The 19,314-nt window shown below is 35.0% G+C and overlaps 1 protein-coding gene across 5 annotated transcripts in view; it reads right to left on the bottom strand.

Annotated features, from left to right (window-relative positions):
* Positions 1-19,314, bottom strand: part of PAPOLA (poly(A) polymerase alpha) — a 69,858-nt gene that overhangs the window by 22,775 nt on the left and 27,769 nt on the right. Inside the window, exons 13-22 of one of the 5 annotated variants that reach the window (XM_050898484.1) lie at positions 17,502-17,555; positions 16,600-16,719; positions 14,802-14,911; positions 12,301-12,422; positions 10,483-10,625; positions 9,031-9,131; positions 7,210-7,430; positions 6,747-6,812; positions 5,027-5,101; positions 764-2,911 (exon numbers count right to left, since the gene is read on the bottom strand). The exons of 1 other annotated variant lie outside the window; for it this stretch is intronic. In XM_050898484.1, the coding sequence (XP_050754441.1) occupies positions 2,816-2,911; positions 5,027-5,101; positions 6,747-6,812; positions 7,210-7,430; positions 9,031-9,131; positions 10,483-10,625; positions 12,301-12,422; positions 14,802-14,911; positions 16,600-16,719; positions 17,502-17,555 (1,108 nt within the window). In that variant the 3' untranslated portion in view covers positions 764-2,815. Of the gene's footprint in view, positions 1-763; positions 2,912-5,026; positions 5,102-6,746; positions 6,813-7,209; positions 7,431-9,030; positions 9,132-10,482; positions 10,626-12,300; positions 12,423-14,801; positions 14,912-16,599; positions 16,720-17,501; positions 17,556-19,314 lie in introns of those variants that run through there. 3 more of the 5 variants (XM_050898485.1, XM_050898486.1, XM_050898487.1) reach the window with 3 other exon arrangements.

Here is a 19,314-nt window from a genome sequence, read left to right as displayed (position 1 = left end):
ACAAGCAATTACATGCTGTGAAAAATATATACAACACAAAGGTTTATTGTTTTAGGCAGGGTAATTATAATATGAAGACCATAATCATCAGTGGTTTTAGCAGTTAAAGAAATTTTAGTCAAAAGGAGGCTACTTATTAAAGTTACATCAAGCATTTGGAGGATTGGGCTCATGCTGATACAAAGATCAATCAAGTGATGCACAGCTACTTCTAATTCTCACTTTTATTTCAGGGCAAGCTTAAACTATTTGACAAGAAGAGAAATAGTGCCACCTGCTGACATAAGAAATAGTCACTTGCAAGAAAAGCAAGTGTAAGATGCCAAAACTGTTACAGCTAATGTTTTTAAAAAATTGAGTTCAGACTTTTGAAGAAAATAGTATAGCCCCAAATTGCTTATGCACACTTTTCTTCTAGTTTTGTCAGCTTTTAAGAATTTAAGCTTTTGAGATGAACTCCTAATCAGGAGACAAGGAATGGATGATCTTAAAATGATTTGGGTTTTTTTTTTTTGACAATCAACTCTGCCCCCGCCAAGCCACCGCACAATCCACAACCTTTCCCTTTAACAGACTAGAACTCAACATCCTGCTGAGTGTTACTTCCACTTTCTATACCTAACATCATGCTTATTTAGAGAACATTCATTTATGTACTATTTCTTTTAGGCCACATCTTATTTTGTCTTAGCAGAAAATTTAAGAGCAGAGTATGAGTTTACTCTCAATTCAATTTTGTACGTTCAGAAAAATCAGACAACTATGGGATTGTGCTGTTTTTTATTGTGTTTTCAATGGAGAAATACATCATCTGTTTACAAAATAGCTCTTGAAAAATACAAGGAGTACAGATACTATAAAACAAAGCAAACTCCAGTCATGAGACACTACGTACATCATGCGAAAGCAACAGTCTGATCTCCAGGTTATGAAAACTAGAATTAAAAAGTCACTATACAGAAAGGTTCCAAGTTTCCAGCTTGGCAAAACTTGGGTGCAGTTACATGAAACGTTTAATAAAATCAAAAAGATTTTCCGATGTGTAAACAAAATGACAAGACTAAATTTGTGCCTGGCAATTTCGATCTAAACTCCATAGCTACACAAAATACACAGACACCTTGTACACTTCAACTGTTAATATAACCTTCTTTGGGGGGTGAACGACAGCAGGCTGCACAGGGCAAGGAAAAGAGAAATATTGTATACTAGACATCTTAGACAAATGGCAAAAAAAACCCTTCAGTTACTGCACAGCCTAAGTAAAAGATAAGCTACACTCTGACTTTGGAGAATTAATTTAGAAGGATAAGGGGAAGAGTGTAAGTAATTTAATTTTAACATGAAAGATGCACATGTAATAGGATGGAGCACAATGGGAGAAGGGAGTTCATAAAACATGCTAATCAAAGTATGGGAAGTATGATTTGACATCCCACACATTTCAGACTTAAGTAATAGTAACATGAAGTTTGTTATCTACATCTGGTATTACTGTTGGTATCCCTCATGTTCCTCAAATACTGCTGTTCTTTGCCATGAGAGATTCAGTTCTTTCAAAAGAAAAAGTTGTTACTTTTTTGATAGGACTACAAGAACAAAAATAGGAGTAAGAGAGCTTACTAGATGTCAAGTGCTTACTAGAAATGTGATTTTTAAAAATTCAGAGTTGTTCAGTATGTAAAACTATTTCTGATGAGCCATCTAAAAATAAAAAGGTTAAAATTCTTAGGGAAAATTCTTTTTGCCTTTATTTAAAATTTGAAGCTTTTTAATGCATACAGGACTTTTATGGAGTGTACAAAAATCATCTTATATTTAGTGATTCAAAGGCCATCAAGACAGGTGTTATATTTCACAGGCACGCAATATTTACTGAAACACTTTAGTCATGGGACAAAATTTTGAATTTGTGCCTACAGGCCACAAGGTATTATGGTAAGGGGCGGGGGGAACCCAAATGAGTACATGGCTTGTCTTTCTTTTGTATAAATAACTATTGTCCTATATGGTGCATACAAGCTGCAAAAAAAACCCCCAACATTAAACGCAAAAGCTTTTCCCAAGAAATAAAGGGATCAAAAAGGGAATAAGGAGTTCGATTAGCTCAAAGGAAAGTTTATTTGCTGTTTGATTGCTGATCTGTATGCACCTTAAACAATCCTATAAATAAAAGCAGACCACATCTTAATCATGTCCCACCAATACCAAAACTTCCCAATTACTTCCTCAACTTATGTCTTATAACCTCAAGATTTGACATTTCATTTTAAAGGTTTACTGCTGCTTGATGGCAGTTGAACTAGATATACTATACACTTTGTTTTCAATGTATAGTATATCATAGAACATCATCCAATTTGCAGATTACTACTACTGAAGAGATTCTTCAATAAAAGGAAAGTGTATCAGCTGAAGATCTAAAATTAGTCATACTCCAATAAAAAAATACATAAAAGTGCATTTAAGGGATTCTTATGCCAGTTTTATCTCAATTTTGAAACAATGCATCAAACAAATTCAATCAGAATGTCAAATATGGCTACAAATAGTGTTCATGTTTTTAAAGGCAGTAATCCTTTGAAATATTTAATGCAACTGTTGCTAACACATTAATTGTACTCCTGGCTTCACATACTAACCTGGACTTCCAATCAAGTGGTGATTTTAGCCCAGAAAGGGAAGTGCACAAAATATACCTAAATCCATTTGCAATTATGTTCTAGTCTTGCACCCTCCGTTCTCCTTTTTTTCTAGCATTAGAAGACAACAGGTTGAGTTGGCAGATACTGTTTATGGACCCCTGAGGTTGTTTTTACCGGTTCAATCTCAATTTTATTGAATTCTTGATAACAGGAATAGGATTTGCAGGGAGAGCAGGGATATCTGAAAGGTCTGTACTGGGTGTTTTCTGGAAAAAAAAAAAAGGAGAGAAGTTTGGTTGTATTTTAACTTTGTAAATATCAAAAGAAAGATATTGTAATAATTGGCACGCACGTTCAAAACCAAGATATTTCAAAACCAAGAAGCAGATGTTTCCTTTGCCTACACAGTCATTATTAAGGAAAATTTGTACAAGAGTTTCTTTCATAGTGTGCATTTCCTTTTTCGACAACTGCAAGAAATTAGGAAGTGCTGCAGATAAAGCTGAGCCTACTAATAACCTGTATCATAATAAAACATAACATCCACATAATAAGGGTGCTTGATCGGTGACATCTATCTGATCTACATGTTTAGTATTTAAAAATTCCTTTGAACAATTCCATGTTAAGCCCCAGCCCCTTACAGATGAATGATGGAAAACTGTCCCCAATGCAAAGTATGTGTCTTCATACATTCACATTTCAGACTGTTTAAAAGCTCTTTACAGCCAAATTTCCAGCTTTTCATATTGGTTTAGATTTACATGGAAAAGGTATGACAAACTCTAAAACAGTGCTATACGACTGGGTTAAGAATTTCACCCTCAAAATAATCTGAACACTTTTTTCTCACTTAAAAGACATCAATTCCATTCAGCAAAATTATATCTAAAGCCAAATACAAGAAAACACAGAAAAGGAACACTCTCAAGATTCAGTGTGATTCATTAATTTCTCACATGCTTCACAAGCCTCTATTGTTGGGGGTGGGTGTGTTTAAATTTTGAAGTATTTCTCTTCCACTGTGGCAGATGATTTGCCATCCCAATAACCTAGCTATTATGCATTACTTCCCATGTTTTATCATAAAATGTTTTCTTATGTTATAAATGTTCAAAATTAATAAGGTACATTTGATACATGGGAAAGACTGCATTAAAATGACTGCTCTTAATTGTTGTTTTATTAAAAAGAAATCAATCGAGTTAACAGTGACTGATATGGTAGCAGAGTACAATGCAACAAGGACTTGGGGCAAAATAGATCTGACCTCCCGCTTCCCCCCTGCCCCCAGTAGCCCGCTCTGGTTGGTGCTGACCTGCGGTTTAACATGTTTCTATTTTCTGCAACATGAGCAGTGTTTTAAACAAAGCCAATGAGAATGCTGAAAAATGACAGAAGAGGCCCACCATTCTTTTGCAGTTTCCAGATTACTTTTGCTAAAGTAACAACTACACAATTTGTAAAAGCTACAAAGCTTTATACAATCATCCCTCAACAATAGGTGAAATAAACTTGGTGTACTAAATGATCTAAAAATTTCCCTGAAGCAGTTTAGAAAGCCGACGTAACATCTAGAGTTTTTGCCAAACAATTTTGGTACCTTTACTCAGTACTGCTTATATAGTTCAAAAAGTCCGATAACAAATACCATTAATGCTATTGCGATATATCTCCATTTTCAATCAATACATTTACTACACATCATTTAATGAGTAAAGTGTGCATAAAATGCTTTGTGATAGTGAAACTTTTATCAGTAGAGCACTAAGAGAAGCTTAAAAATGCTAGTAAAGACAAAGATGTGTTCTCTAAAAGTTGTTACAATATTAGGAACAAAAATTTAAGTGAATGCCACAGAACTCTTAACTTAATGTCTATTTTTCCAACGCCCCTTACACTTATAATACCTGCAGTGAAGCAACAAAGCTGGCTAATGAATTATAAGATTACAACTTCTCTCTCTCTCATACCAAATATCAGAATCTGAAGTTACATTTCAGACATTCTCAAGCTCTACCAGGATATCTTTGAGCAGCAGCCATTTAAAGCATTTGTTTCCTTGTTAGAAAGGATTATTCTGTGATGTGCAAAGCACAAAGGAATAAACTGAGCCCCTTACTTTGAAGGCACAATTCAGAAGAGCGAATCCAGCTTCGGTCAGTTTGTATGGCAAGCCATACATGTTTAGCTACAATGCACATTCAATAAGATCAATGACCATCTAAAACACAAAAATTGTGACAGTAACAACAAGCAGCTTTCCATACAATGGATTTATATTAAAAGTTATACATTTAACATCTGGACTCATTTTAATTTCAATGTTTTCACCACAGATTAGCACACACACCCCGAGGTATTGTTTTTAAAAACAGTACCTGAGGAGCTTGCAGAGAAGTTGTCTGAAGAGTTTCTGTTTGAGAATTAACATTCACTTCTGTCTCGAGTTGCTCCTAAAAAACCAAAAGCATCGACACAGTTACCCCACTTCCAATTATAAAAGCTATTTATACAGAACTCCATTAACCAGAATGCCTTCAGTTGTGCACATACAGCAAAAGAAAAAAGGCAAGTATCAGTACTTGCTGCATTGATACCCACCCTTTTATAATACAGAAATCACCACACTAGAGAACGTTTTGCCAATTAGGAATTTGACATCAACACAAGCTACATCACTTCTCAGTTGTCACTTGTTTAACCACTTAACGCCTTTTATACAAAATCCTATAGGAAAACATTACACATCATTCAACTCATTAAAGACAAAAAGTATAGTATCAAGGAATACCATGTGAAAAGCTACTGAATTTGTTGTAAATTCAACTGCTTTTCCACTCCTTTCACCATTCTGCCAGAAAAGTTTTCCTGCTACTTTAATGGGTTGAATCAGCTTTCTGGATGAACAGATGAATGTCAGAGCCAATTTTTCAGGTAAAACAGTGGGACTGCATGGCTAAAGCAGGACAGTGGCACATTCTCATTTTAACAAAAACAGCCTATTAGTTAGAATTCTACCATTTAGTAAACCATAGCCTAACAAAAAGGCATGCATTTCAATGGAGAAAAACCTATGTTTATGTTAAAGAAGTTCATTCCTCCATTTCCTTCCATGCATATTAAGGATATAAGATTTAGAGGAGACTGACAATAAAAGCTAACAGGATTACCTATGTCTTTTATAATGATCTGTATCCAGAGGATCTATTTTCAATGTTAGGATTAAATGCTTACATGCATTTCTGCCTTCACCTGTCTTGAGTTCAAAGAGGTTTCGAGGTGACTACATAACAAGATACAATTCCTCACTTAAGGGTGTGGAAACTATAAACCAAAGCACTTAAACATTTTAATAGACATTGTAATTTCTCGGCATATTTTCCAGAGTATTCCAAAGACAACAGAACGTGCCCTATAAAAACTGTATAAGCCCAAAGTGGCGAGCTGCTATCATAGGGCTAAAGACAGACTATCACCCCTTCTGTTCACCAATAAGCAGAAAAATTGTCTGCTAAATTACAAGACACTGGAGGGGCAATGCTTGAATCTCTGGAAGACCCCAGAAGATATGCTGTAGCTTCATACAATAATTTCACTATCAGAAAAGATTTATTTACCATCATTTGAATTTTTTTTAAATCTAAAAAGTGAACGAGGTAGCACCTGGCTTCGGGATTCTCAGCTCAACATGCAAAAATCCCAGTGGAATACAGAGGACAACTGTTCTTTAACATACATTGAGTTCGGGATGCAGGCAAAGCAAGGCATAGATACATCCCTGATCTAACAAATTTAAATATAAATATCATCATTAATTTTTTCACTATGCATAATACTGTGTGAATGACCAGCAAACAAATCACTGTCCTATGTGACCATGGACTCAGGCTCAGCTTAGCCTGGCAGCAGATAACGTACTACAATTCATTAATAATGACATATACATTGAAAAATAATATATCATTTTGATAGCTTTACTGGGGAGTCTATACTGTATCTACAAACACTCTTAGTCATTCCTAGAGGGAAACACAGCAATTTTCACAAGGAAGAGTCCTGATTAATATACACAAAATTATATGGTCTAGGCATAGATACCTTAGTTTCCATTTTTTCATGCTCATTCAAATCTATACAGCTAGTATCTTCACTTATTTCATCCTGCTGAAATGCAAACAAACCCAGAAACTATTAAAAATCATAAAAACATTTTAAAAAAATCAACAAGAAAATAAGGTCGTAAAGTGTTTTTGAAGACAATTAGTTGTAAGACTTAACATGTTATACTCAAAAGCAATTTTTTTGTTGAAGACAAGAATTCAGAATCTAAGCATTTGAGCTAATGCAGTACGTGTGTCACGTGATTAATATCAGCATAATAAAAAACCCACTAACACCTAAGCAAGCTGAATGCATAAAGCAGCAATGCAATCAGTAGGAAATATACACCCCATTTAACAAAATATTTGAAACCTGGAATATGAGAATCAGCACTCTGCAGCTGAAATGAATATTCAAAGTTTTGAACATTACTATGGTATGATCTCAAAATCTCAAATACCTCTTCAATTTTCATTTTCTTAGGAGACTCTTCTTTATGGGGAGAAGATGTCCTTTTCACTGCTGTGACAGGGCTAGGCATTTTTGTTGCAACATTTCCTGAAGTTCTTGGTGATGGATTTAATAGATACGCTGAGGAAACAATTCTAGAGATGGTAGGCTTTGGTGGTGGAGAAATGGCTGGTTGTGTGGCAGTTTGAGGAATGCTTTCATTTGAAGTACCTATGGATAAATAATTTAAAAAGCTTCAACAAGATGAGTTGACACAACCATTTCAGTTCAATCACTGGTATTTTTGGTCTCTATTCAAAACCACTGGTATCAAGTAGGCATCAAGGAAGTGCTACAGTTAGTGATATAAGCATCACGTTTGGAACAGCAGGTGTGCATGCACAGCACAGTTTACTTTGAAGCTCATTCTGAGAGAGAATTCCTGTACCAGATACAGGGTAGCCATGTCAGTGACAGTCTGCCTGGTCTAATTAATCCTGCTTAACAGCAGGGTATACTAGCCAAGACACAGCTCTGTGCTAATATAGCTATATTATTCTTGGTACCCAAAGAAGTTTTACTGTTTCTGTACTCAGCCATATATATGCATTACCAAAGACTGCCTTAAATCACATCCAAGAGCAATCTGATACTCCCTTTGTCACTCAAATATGAAATTTATCGTTTCTCAGGCTCAGAGTACGCAATGACAGATATGAAGTCATCGCAGAGCATCAGATAAAGATCTGACACTCCATACATCCTTTTGAAAAATGCTCCATATGACAAAGCTCTACCTCATCAATTGCCTACCTCAAACCAAGAAGCACACATAGGGAGATGCTCCAGGATGAGAAAAAAATCACACTGAGGAAATTTTTCATTAATAACTATCAGGTGACTGCTTTTGATTAACCAAAATACAAGAATGAACAACTTCCAATATGCTTCCAAATCCAAAAAACAGTCATGCCATTTCAGCTCCATTTAGTGCTCATGGACAAACTTACTCACATTGATGCACCTGTGACTTATGATAAAAATCAGAGAACAGTAAGACTCCACCATCCTACATGTCAGAGTGAAATAAGAGAGATCTCATCTTGAAAGGCTAACCAGTTGGTCCCCTTTTCCATCTATTTCTGAATTGCTCCTTGTATACAGCTAAAGTTCCATCAAAAAACGATGAGTAGCTGACTCTGCTAAGTGAACGTTTTCACCAGATGCCTTTGTTCTTTCACTAAAAAGTCGAATTTTAATTTTTTTTTTTTTTAAGTATTAAGTGAAATGTACTTTTTCTTGTAGGAAATATGGAGGATAAAGTCAGCACACGCAGTGGGACATATTTGAAAAGACGTCAGTAAGGAGCATGTGTTCTGCTTACATCTGAGTCTTTTTCATTCCTACAATCAATTTCATGAAGCACAAAGAGCAGGAACATGGGAACAGAGATTACAGACAGTACAGAATCACCTCTTGGGTTTAACTACAAAATGGATTAAAAATAAATACAAAAGTTGCTCTTCCAGCTTTAGATAGTTTCTCCTCATTTGACCAACTGAACTACAGACCTGCATCAGGTCACCAGAAAAATATTGCTCTTGTGAATGGCAAATCTAAATCCCTAAGAATACAATAAACAAACATCGCAGCACGAAATATTCCATCATGATTTCCTGAGTCCTAAAGAAATTAGTTAAATCTGCATATCAAGGAGAACATGTTACAGCATGTGTTAAGTACAGACCTCAAACTGGCAGAAAAACTCCTTTAGAAATGTTACAAAAAAAAAAAAATCAATAGAAACAATGTACTATGCCATTTTCCTTACCCCCTGAGCTTTCACTGGAATTTATTTGTGGCACAGTGACTTCAGAAGCCTGTATGTTGGTCACAGATGCTGCTGTTACAGCTGGCGCAGGACTGCTTCTGCTAAAAAGAGAAAAATGGCGAAATGCTGAACATTAGTAAAGCTATGGTGCTATATGATCCGCCTTTCATTGCATCATATGCATGGCCAGTAACCATAGCTACTAGGATTTTACCTACATTACAGAGCAGAACTTATAATACTACGTCACAGTAGGAAAACGGAAATAAGCATTTGCAATCTACTATGAAACTTGAGCAATGGAAGCTATTTCAAATATTTAATCTGAATCACTTCAGAGAGAGTTTTTTAGACCAGTAAGAAGTTGCATTAAAAAAAGCAAAAATTAAGGCAATGTCTGCCCAAATAAGGTGCAGGGGAAAACGTAGCAACTATTTTCCTGAAGGATGGAACAAAACCAGTGTAGAAGGACTAGAATAGAAAGTTTGTTTTCAATCTACACCCACCATTACGACTAAGATTTCAGTCTGAACTTCCCAAGCAAAGGCCTGGGATGTCACATGACAAAAAAATTGTTTTTTCATTTTCAAGAAATTGGGAAGCAGTATGTGTCTAAAATCAAGACAGGGCAATTTCTACTTCAAGTATGACATCCTAGATATCATAGACTTGTTTTAATAGCATGGTCAGTGGCATCAACTATTGGAAATCATTTACCAAGGAAGACTAACTAACAGAGCACTTGTCAAAAGGAGTAAGTTTAGTGAACTTAAATATTTTATCCTACACGACATCCTACAATATACATCTAATACTGCACAATTGTAGGAGATTGATGTTAACTTCTCTGTGTATCAAATAGACAAACATGAGATTCTTGAAAGAAGAGAGTAGAATCCCATTTACTTGGGCAAATTGAAGTTTAGATAGGAAAAAGACTTAATACAGAAAGTTAGGATTAAGATAAACATTACTGTGTACACTTTGAAAATACAATGGAAAATTATGTTCTTAAGCTTAATTTGCATAGATACCATCAGTAATAGCAGTAGCACTACTGACTTCTCAGACAGAAAGCCTAAACTTCTCTACTGTCTCACATTTTGATCCAAAACTCACGTAACACTTCCTCGCTCTCACACTTCAATTTCCTGCTCACTACCTCTCACAGCCTCCTACTGCAGTGCCCCCAAGGTTTTATATCACCTTGTTCTTCTAAGCATCTTTACCCAACTTTGTAATTCCTCATCTGAAGTCCAATGCCATGCTCCCTATCCCCCCCATTTAGCCCTTCTCTAGTGCTCAGACTGGAAATAAGAATGTCTGCAAGCTCCAATTTGGAACATTCACACCTTGATAACTGTAGCATCTCACACATGCAGTATTTGCTATGCTTTTAACACAAGTAATTTAGGAACAGAGAGCAGCAACAAGACTGAAAGTCTTCATTACCCCTGAGAACTTCCAGAACTGTTCAATGGACTAGTCTTCATAGCACTAGTAGGCGAAGGCACAGACGTGCTGTTATCACTGTCCATAGACAAGTCTAGGCTGCTGTCATTCAGAGCTGTCAACCTGATCCCTTCTGTTGAATGCTGCAATCCACAAGACAAAAGAAAATTATATTAGTCTTATAAAGGGCTTAAAAATCAACGAAGATTCAAATGATGTAATATTTCAGTTATGCAAAGTGTTAACTGTTACATTTGTGGAGAAAGAAAAAGAAACAAGAGGTGATTTAACAGTGATGAGCTTCCACCATGAACTAAGCATGTATGCATGCCTTAAATTTAGTTAAATTTAAGTACATTTTTAGAAGAAAAAACACAAAACTGAAAGTAGGAGCATTTAAAAAAGTAAAACATAAATGGACAATTTTCAAATCCTTTTATATGTAAGAATTCACTCTCCTGTCACTACAAGCATTTACATTTTCATGTTCACAATTCAGGTACAGATTTGTCTGAACTAATGTTCAAAAACATAAGATAAACTTATTATATTTAGTGATTGTATTTTCAGTTTTATTTCAAGTTTCTTTGTTTTCGTGGGCTTATAGATACTGCTTTCATTAACTTCAAATTAATACTGATGTACACCAAAACCACAATTAGTACCAAGAACCGAGAGACTGGTTTGAACTTATAGACAGTCAGTGGAGAAGAAAAAACCACCTCTGACATAGTACTAAAGAGATGCATTACTTAATATTTACACTGTCCTCTGAAACGTATGACAAACAGATTTACACTTGGTTTCAATACAAGATTTCCTAGTCTTTAAAAAAAGCAGTTAATATAAAACAGCTATAGTAATAAAGCAGGTTATTCAGATATATCTAAAACAGAGTATATAACAGTGGTTTAGCTATTCACAAAAACAAGCAAACCTGTATTGCTCTCAGATTAAGCTAACACAAAGAAGCAGGGATTTTGAAATACAGATTAAATTGTTAAATTCAATGTTCCACCCCCTTCTTCCTGCCTCCACTGAAAGTAAATCACATCCAACACAACAGCTTCATTAAAAATTTTGCTACCATTCTCATGTATGGCCACACAGGTAAACTATATACTGAGGGAGAAAATAACCCTGGCTAGGCAATGGGCAACTTTCTGATGCCAAAACTGTCATTTAAATCTTTTACTCTTAGTTAAAAGAGTATACAATATCAAAAGCTGCCAAGCTGCAGGTTGAAGAACACTTTCCTTCAAATTATCCTCAAAGTATTCAACCTCAGTTACAGCAACAGACTACTGTCTTAGATACAAAAAGGCAGCAACAAGTTCAACATTCTACTCTGCTTCTATTTGATGGCTTGCAATTTTACATTTAGGAGACTTACAGGAAAATATAAGTAATAACAACTTAAAAGGAAAAAGCTGGAGACAGCAAGAATTGCTTGACTGATTGTTCTATTGGTATTGTTACAGATGCTTCCTTTAGGTGACCTGCATGTTAAAATAGCAAGAGAGCTTTATAACCTTATTATTACACTGTTTCAAATCTGTTTAGTTTAGGAAGTCCCACAAAATATGTATTTCAGCCAGATCTGAAGATACTATCCACATTGTTGATGTTCTGGGAAATCTAGTATTATATTTAGTGCATCTAGTAATACTGCTACAGTCAAATGAGATCACATTGCTTACACAGGTAAAACTAAGCTTTCAGAGTGTGATTTTAGTTCTTTGATTAGTAAATCTAAAAAGCTGAGGAATACATTTCTCAATGGCATTTTTATTGCTTTCAAACATTAGTCAAGTTTACCTTTTTCTTTTTCTGAAGCACGTGATTAGGTAGCAGTTGGTGAAGCTGCTTACGTTTCACATGCCTTGCAGCAATCTTCATATCCATCTCAAACATCTTGCTGTTTATTGCTTGCCTATAAACTACACAATTAGAATAACATTAAGACATATTGAAGCATTTTGCAAAGTCCACTTACTTGCCCAGGCAGAAACAATTTGCATTTCAGAACATTTATTACCCTCAAGAACAAGCACAGTGTTTCCTTGTTCTGGAGGAAGAAAGTGAACTGCCCACTATGCCAGCACTGATAGTACAAACACTAAAACATTACTTTGGAAACAGGTGACCTGTTTTCCAAGAAAAGTATCTTGCAAGCACACAGTTCTCTAAACTATATTGTTAAGAAGTTTTAACAGTAACAGCTCTGAAGTGAATTCGTCATTTCATCTCAAAGGGACTAAAAACAGAAATAAGATTTTATGTAAATATTGTAACTCTTATGAGGTAACTATTTTCTTCACAGTTGATTCAGCTTTTATTTATGCAGCTCCTACAACAATTTGGTTCTAATTCAGGAGCTGAATGCTTGTGTGCCAGCTAATATATTACAAATCATTCTGGCAACTCAGATACCACTATGTTTTTATACAAAAGTGATTTATGTTTGTTTTTTTCTGCTGCATTTTGGGGTTTTTTGGTTTGTTTGCAACTCAGATACCACTATGTTTTTATACAAAAGTGATTTATGTTTGTTTTTTTCTGCTGCGTTTTGGGGTTTTTTGGTTTGTTTGCTTTGGTGTTTGGGTTTTTTTTAATTATGTCTACTATAATGGGCTATTTCTCTTCACATCAGAACATTTATTTATTTCTGGTGAGTCAACACGGTTAGTGCTAGTAAAGGAACTACACTGCAACCCAACATCTTGGGTTCAAGTAAGCCAGGTAAAAATGAAAAATTTGTTGTTCTTTCACACCAACTTTCTATGCAATGTTGAACAAAGCTGTGGCAGACATATGAATACAAAAATTGTTCTGTAGATCTTAAATACAAAACCTTAAGAGGTATCTCCCTTATTCACTGTCTATTCCACAAATGTTAAGGAATCTCATTGAATAGGCTATGAATGTGTAACTAAAAAGTTAAGAGACAGACACACAAAGACCTCAATGAATACTGCGTATTAAAGAACCTACTACACTAATTCTTGGTATTGAAGAAGCTCATAAAGCCTCTGTGTAAAGATTATACAAGTTACAGTTAAGGTAGGGGCACGCTCAGGAAAGCCAGACATGGTTAAAGCATTCCATATTCCTGACATTATATCTTACCAAAGTTTCAGTACAATGAAAACCTAGCACACTCTTCATGGCTCTCTTCCTCCCCCTGCTCCCACTAAAAAGCAAGCTATTCCCTAATTTCATTCTTGAAAATGCTTCCGTAGTTTTGATAAAATCTTGGGATCTATTCCAAAAGACAGGGCAAACAGGTGGTTTCGGAATGGATTAAAAACAATGAAGATGGACTCACATTTATTTGAAATGACAAAGAAACCCACAACACACAAACAGAAATTGTTTGCTAGCTGGTTACCTTTGGAAGTGTATTTACAAACTGAACAGAAAACTATGCATCACAGTCAACAACGATTTTGATGAAATGCTACTTCATTTAAAATTGCATATATTTAGACAAATTTCAGATTTGAATGTAGTGCAAGTAAATCAGATTCAAAATCATAAGTGCAAGTTTTAGTATTTTTGTACGAAAAATCTGACAAGTACACTACTGAAATATCTGTTTATAAACAATAAAAGACCTGAGAAACTGTAATTCATAGAGTCCTTCATGCCTTCAAAGCAGCAGCCAAGCTATTACGCCTTTTCTAAACTCTCAAAAATTAGGATGATGCGTCTATAGTTTCACCTTCACCACTTATAATCAAAAGGAATATTCCACCTTCCTTCATGAATCAAAAGGTAAACATTGGAAAAAGTCAAAAAGGTTTCTTGCACTGAGTGTTGGACGTGAAAGTAAAAGTTACTGAACCAACTAGCTAGTATGAAACACCATGGAACAAAAGGCATTTTGTTCTAGAGTCTACTAGATACTCAGATTTAATCCACTGATGAATTCCGTTTCAGCAAGCAATAAAAATATTTAAACTATACACATATTGTCAAAATGAGGTTAGGCTAGGTAGTTTGCATATGATAACCAATTTGACTGTTTAATAAAGATCACAACATAATGTACCATTTTTAGTGAGATCTGAAAGATTTGTGTGCATCATTTTAACCGGTTTTAATGAAAACGAACTGAAAACGATTAGTCTGAAGTGTCTAGAGGCATTAAAACTCATTAAGACTGTATTTCATTAAATAACACCCTAACTCCTTAGCTGAATCCTTCTACTCTATGTCTAGATACAATTCTACTACTGAAACAGACTACATTATGAACAAAGACAATAACTTCAACAAGTTTATTAATACCAGATTATCTAGAAAGCAAAACTCACCTGTATCTGTAAAAGACTGAATGTCGTAGGTAAGATCAACACTTAAATTTTCAGAATTTTCAGTTTTCTTAAACACCAACCCAATCACCCACATTGTACGGTATTCTTCCCTGGAAAATTTTATATAGAACAGTCATATAATACTGACAGAAGAACTGTATAATCTAATAAGTTATCTGCTGCAATAGACAAGTTGTACATTTTAGCTCCACTAGCAATGGGGAGCTAGCCATAGAAAGACAAAAACAAAGCTGACTTAACAACATTGCCTTTTCATTCTCAATACCAAAAAAGTCATGAAACACTGACACATTTATCTCCAGCAAACTTAATGAATTAAGATTATCAGTAGATTACTTCATTCAGCTGTGCTTCTGTACAGATTCTCTCATTTTTAGGAGTTACAACTAGCTATCACAACCGTAAAGGAAATAGATTTGAAAGATGACATTTTCAGCACCTGACCCTGAAAGTAGTTAGAATCTATTCCCTAACTAAACAACTTCCATTTTGCCACCTAAACTTGTCTTCAAGTCTCAAATTTCTTAGCTATAACTGACCACGAAGTGCAGTTTTCAGGTAAGAAGAGCCTCCCTTTGACAGCTCACCTTCACATAATATACATGGAAGATGAACTACTATATTCTATTACAGAATATTGTGTAACACTTCTATAGCAGCTCAAGACATTTAATGTTTTAATTCAAATGTCCTTTCCCTGTAAGACTATTTCAGAAGAACACTGTTTTCCAATCAATGAACAAATTTAGGCAGGCAGGTGAAAGAACATACACTGTTTACATAGGAAAAATGACCTCTCCTAAAAGCACTGCCCGTAGCAAGTCCTCTGAAATAAGAGCTAATCGGAGCTTGTGATTATGTAGGTAGTTGTAGCTGTATTTACCCACTAAAATGGTGCTGAAGAGGTACTGCCTGCTTTTGTCCAATTTCACTTGGAACATGCATGTAATTTACATATATAACTTTAAAAAAAAAGTAGTACCATACTGTCACTTGAAGCAGTTGATGTCTGGAAAAGACTGTGTGGAAGGTAAACAAGGCTTTTCACATATTCCCAGTGAAGATAAAAATTTCTTCCCCATTCTCACACTTCACACAAAAATATGATACAAATTTGTTTTATTTCTAGTGTTGTAATTAAGTCTTAAAAGAGTTTTTAGCCCACACACCTGCAATCATTGTTTTGAGTGGGGGAGGAGGGGGTGGCAGAGAGCAGAAGGAGTTGAAAAACAAATATAATCCTAAACAATCTGAAGTGCTTGATATTCTCTCCACTGTTTCCACATCCTGAGGAATTCACAGCCATTACCAAGATTAAATTATATGCATCTCAACTGCTAAATTTAATAACATTAGATGTACTTGAGTTACTCAAGATTTCAGTTCTACTGTGCCTGGTGTTCTACCCGATTCTCAGTGCTGCCTCATAGTTAAAACTACCTTACCAACTGATGCTAGATGCTCAAACAACAGCAGCTAAGTAGCAGTAGCTAACACAGATTACTGGCAAGAAATTATGCAATTAATACAGTTATTAGCAAAAATACATTCTTTCCTTGAAGTTATTTTCTGGCTTAGAAACATTCTTAGATAGAATAAAGAGTATCTAATCTTACAAATAGTACTTGAGAAGAGCTTAAAACTGTTTGCCTTCAGATGCTGTCATTAAAAATTAATCCATTTAAGATTCTATAAAAATGCTAGTTTATTTATTAATGAATTGGTATTTTAGCTAAGCTAGTTCCTCACCATTACATGAAAAAACAGTTTTGCTTACTTGTCAGGATTCTCCTTGGGTGCTGGGAATGACTGTGGATTCACATGAGCCAGTGTAATGAATTCATTCTTCTCCAGGTTTCCAACTAGAATACGGATTTTTGATTCCACCAAGCCCACCCTGCATAAATGTCATTTATTAGCAAGTTCTCAATAATATGAAATAATAGAAGTATCTAACATCATATATCAGGATAAAAATCCTCAACATTCTCCTTATACTAATATTTGAGACTACAAATGAACAAGTGCACTATACATGACAGATTAATTCAGATCAATAAACCAAGTGAATGCGTTACAAAAACTAATGCAAGGGAAGCTTAAGGGTGCCCTGAAGCTCTCATTATGGCCTGATTTTACAAATGGAATTAAATAGCAAGTCATTACACATCAAGTAAAAGGTAGTCAACAAGAAACTCCTACATATTCCAACTCCTTCTTCAATATTCTTTTGGCTTCAGATGATGAATTTTAAAGTTGAAGAAATTCCCAATACCTGACAGTCTTAAAACTTCTCTAATAAAAGCAGAAACAAGAGGCATTTTTGTTTTGAGAAACAGTATCTCATGAGATTGAAAACATACCTTCTCACACTGCTTATTAAGAAAAGTGCACAAGGCTTAAGAAAATAAGATTTGTAAAGTGAACCGGACAGTGCTGTAAAGAAGCAAAATTCAAGCAACAGCCTTCACTCCCTGGTTCTTCATTTTTACTGTTTTTCAGAAGTGTACCATCTTCATCCATTTAATTTTGAAACACTGAAGCTCCACTTTGTTTCATTAAAAAGATACTAGATACACTAGATATTCCCTTGCATCCAAGGCTGACAGGTTTTTGTTTGGTTGGTTTTGTTGGTTGGTGTTTTTTGTTTTTCTTTTAAATAGCAAGCATTATACTCACCATTCTAGTCGCTGTTTTTCTGTCGGTGCACTTGCTAGAAGTACAATATAATGCCTTTGGAGATAAAGACAATATGCTATTCTATTTATACTTCTAAAACTAGACATTCAAACCTTAATATTAAAACTTTGCAGTAAGTTCTACATTGCAAACTACAGATTGTTAGCTTAAGTATATACCCTATAACAAAATTAAGCATTGTTAAGTAGACAAAGGGGCTATGTCCCCCAAGAGTGTGACTAATGGACTTCTCAAAACTTTTCAGATTTTGGGGACATTTGCAACTACACTTTAACCTTAATAAAAGGCTAGGAACATAGCACTACTTGAAAAACAGTACAGGTATTTCAATACCTAATGAGATCAGAGATTTGACTACTAGAGATTCCTTGCAAGTAAAAACAATTGTTCACAACCATCTATACATATGTCAGTTGTCTTAGTCGCAACATTATTTCTGAATAGTTAGAAGAGTGGTTAGCACGTATGCATTCGTTCAAAGTCAAAAATAACACTATCAAATGTGGTTTAAAAAAAAATTTCGTATCTGTATTTTAGAATTGTCTGAAGACACTTATCTGAAACTTCACAAGGAATGTTTCCTCTGATGATAATTCTTAAGCTCTCAATTATATTCCAGGATAATCAGTGTATACCCACTGTAAGTAAATTTCAAAGAAACAGTATACAACGCAAGAATGGTATTTTAAACAAAGAAGCCCAAGACAGTGGAATGGGACATGATTACTTTTAACTTGAGTTCATAATGAGGGAGGTGAAGGAATCTTACATGTCTACAGTCAGGTTTTCAGAAGTTTAGCTGGAAAGTCTATTTTAACATCCTAAGTCATCCAACTTGGCATTACTCTATACTGATTCGGTATATTTAGGTACCTTCAGAGCAGGATTTAAAGAACAGTAGTAACATGAGGGATTAGACCCTAGTACATATGCCTCAGAAAGAAATGCAAGGTCAATGATGGTGAAAAACTATGGTGCAAAGAGTCCTCTGATGCTATAGGCCTTCAAATCATAACAGTAAACCCAAATCAACAGATCAAATCAGTAGCTACATGTTTCTGTACTTATCTTCAGGTGGCTAGGGCATTTTATCTATGTATTTTTTGCATTTTGGCAGTATTAACTGCTTCATACAAAAATGTTGAAGAGTTTTTGTTATGTTATTGAAATCCTCATTTTAGTTACTTGTAGGATACCATGAATCAATCATTTATATTCCAACAAAAAAAAAAAAAAGAAAAAAGAGAATAAGGGTCCTTTACTCAAATTCTATATGAGAAGTTACTAATTTCTACATTCAATTTCTTGTAAGGAGCACTAGATATGCAACTATCATCCATAAGATTCCTACATCATACATACCAGACACACTTGCAGAATGTTTCATTTAGTAGGCAAGACAACTTAAGCTTTTTGTTGTTTTTAATCATGAATGAACTGAGAGAGACAAATCTCAAATCTGCAAGTATTTGAAGAAACTCATTTTCCAGTTACTTAATAAAAGTAGTTCTTCAAAACAAACTTCTGAAGAACAATTTCAAAAAAAAAATTTGAATTTGGCTATGTTTAAAAGCCTCAACTAGCTGGTGAGCACCTAGAAAAAAAATCCCTAAGCCTTATTTATGAAAATAAGTATAATGATTAGCTATTTTTGCTCAGGTAGTGCTAGCTGCAAAAGAAAGAAAAGGAAAAGATGCAATTTCTCTTCCCCGCCCCCCCTCCCCCCCCCAAACTGTTAAACAGTGCTGAAAAGGAACTCATCACTGGAAATCTGCTATTGCCATTTTCAGTA

Source organism: Gymnogyps californianus, chromosome 5 (genome assembly GCF_018139145.2).
Source record: "Gymnogyps californianus isolate 813 chromosome 5, ASM1813914v2, whole genome shotgun sequence".
In the NCBI taxonomy this organism is placed as follows: domain Eukaryota; kingdom Metazoa; phylum Chordata; class Aves; order Accipitriformes; family Cathartidae; genus Gymnogyps; species Gymnogyps californianus.
This window is presented reverse-complemented; position numbering and strand designations above follow the sequence as displayed.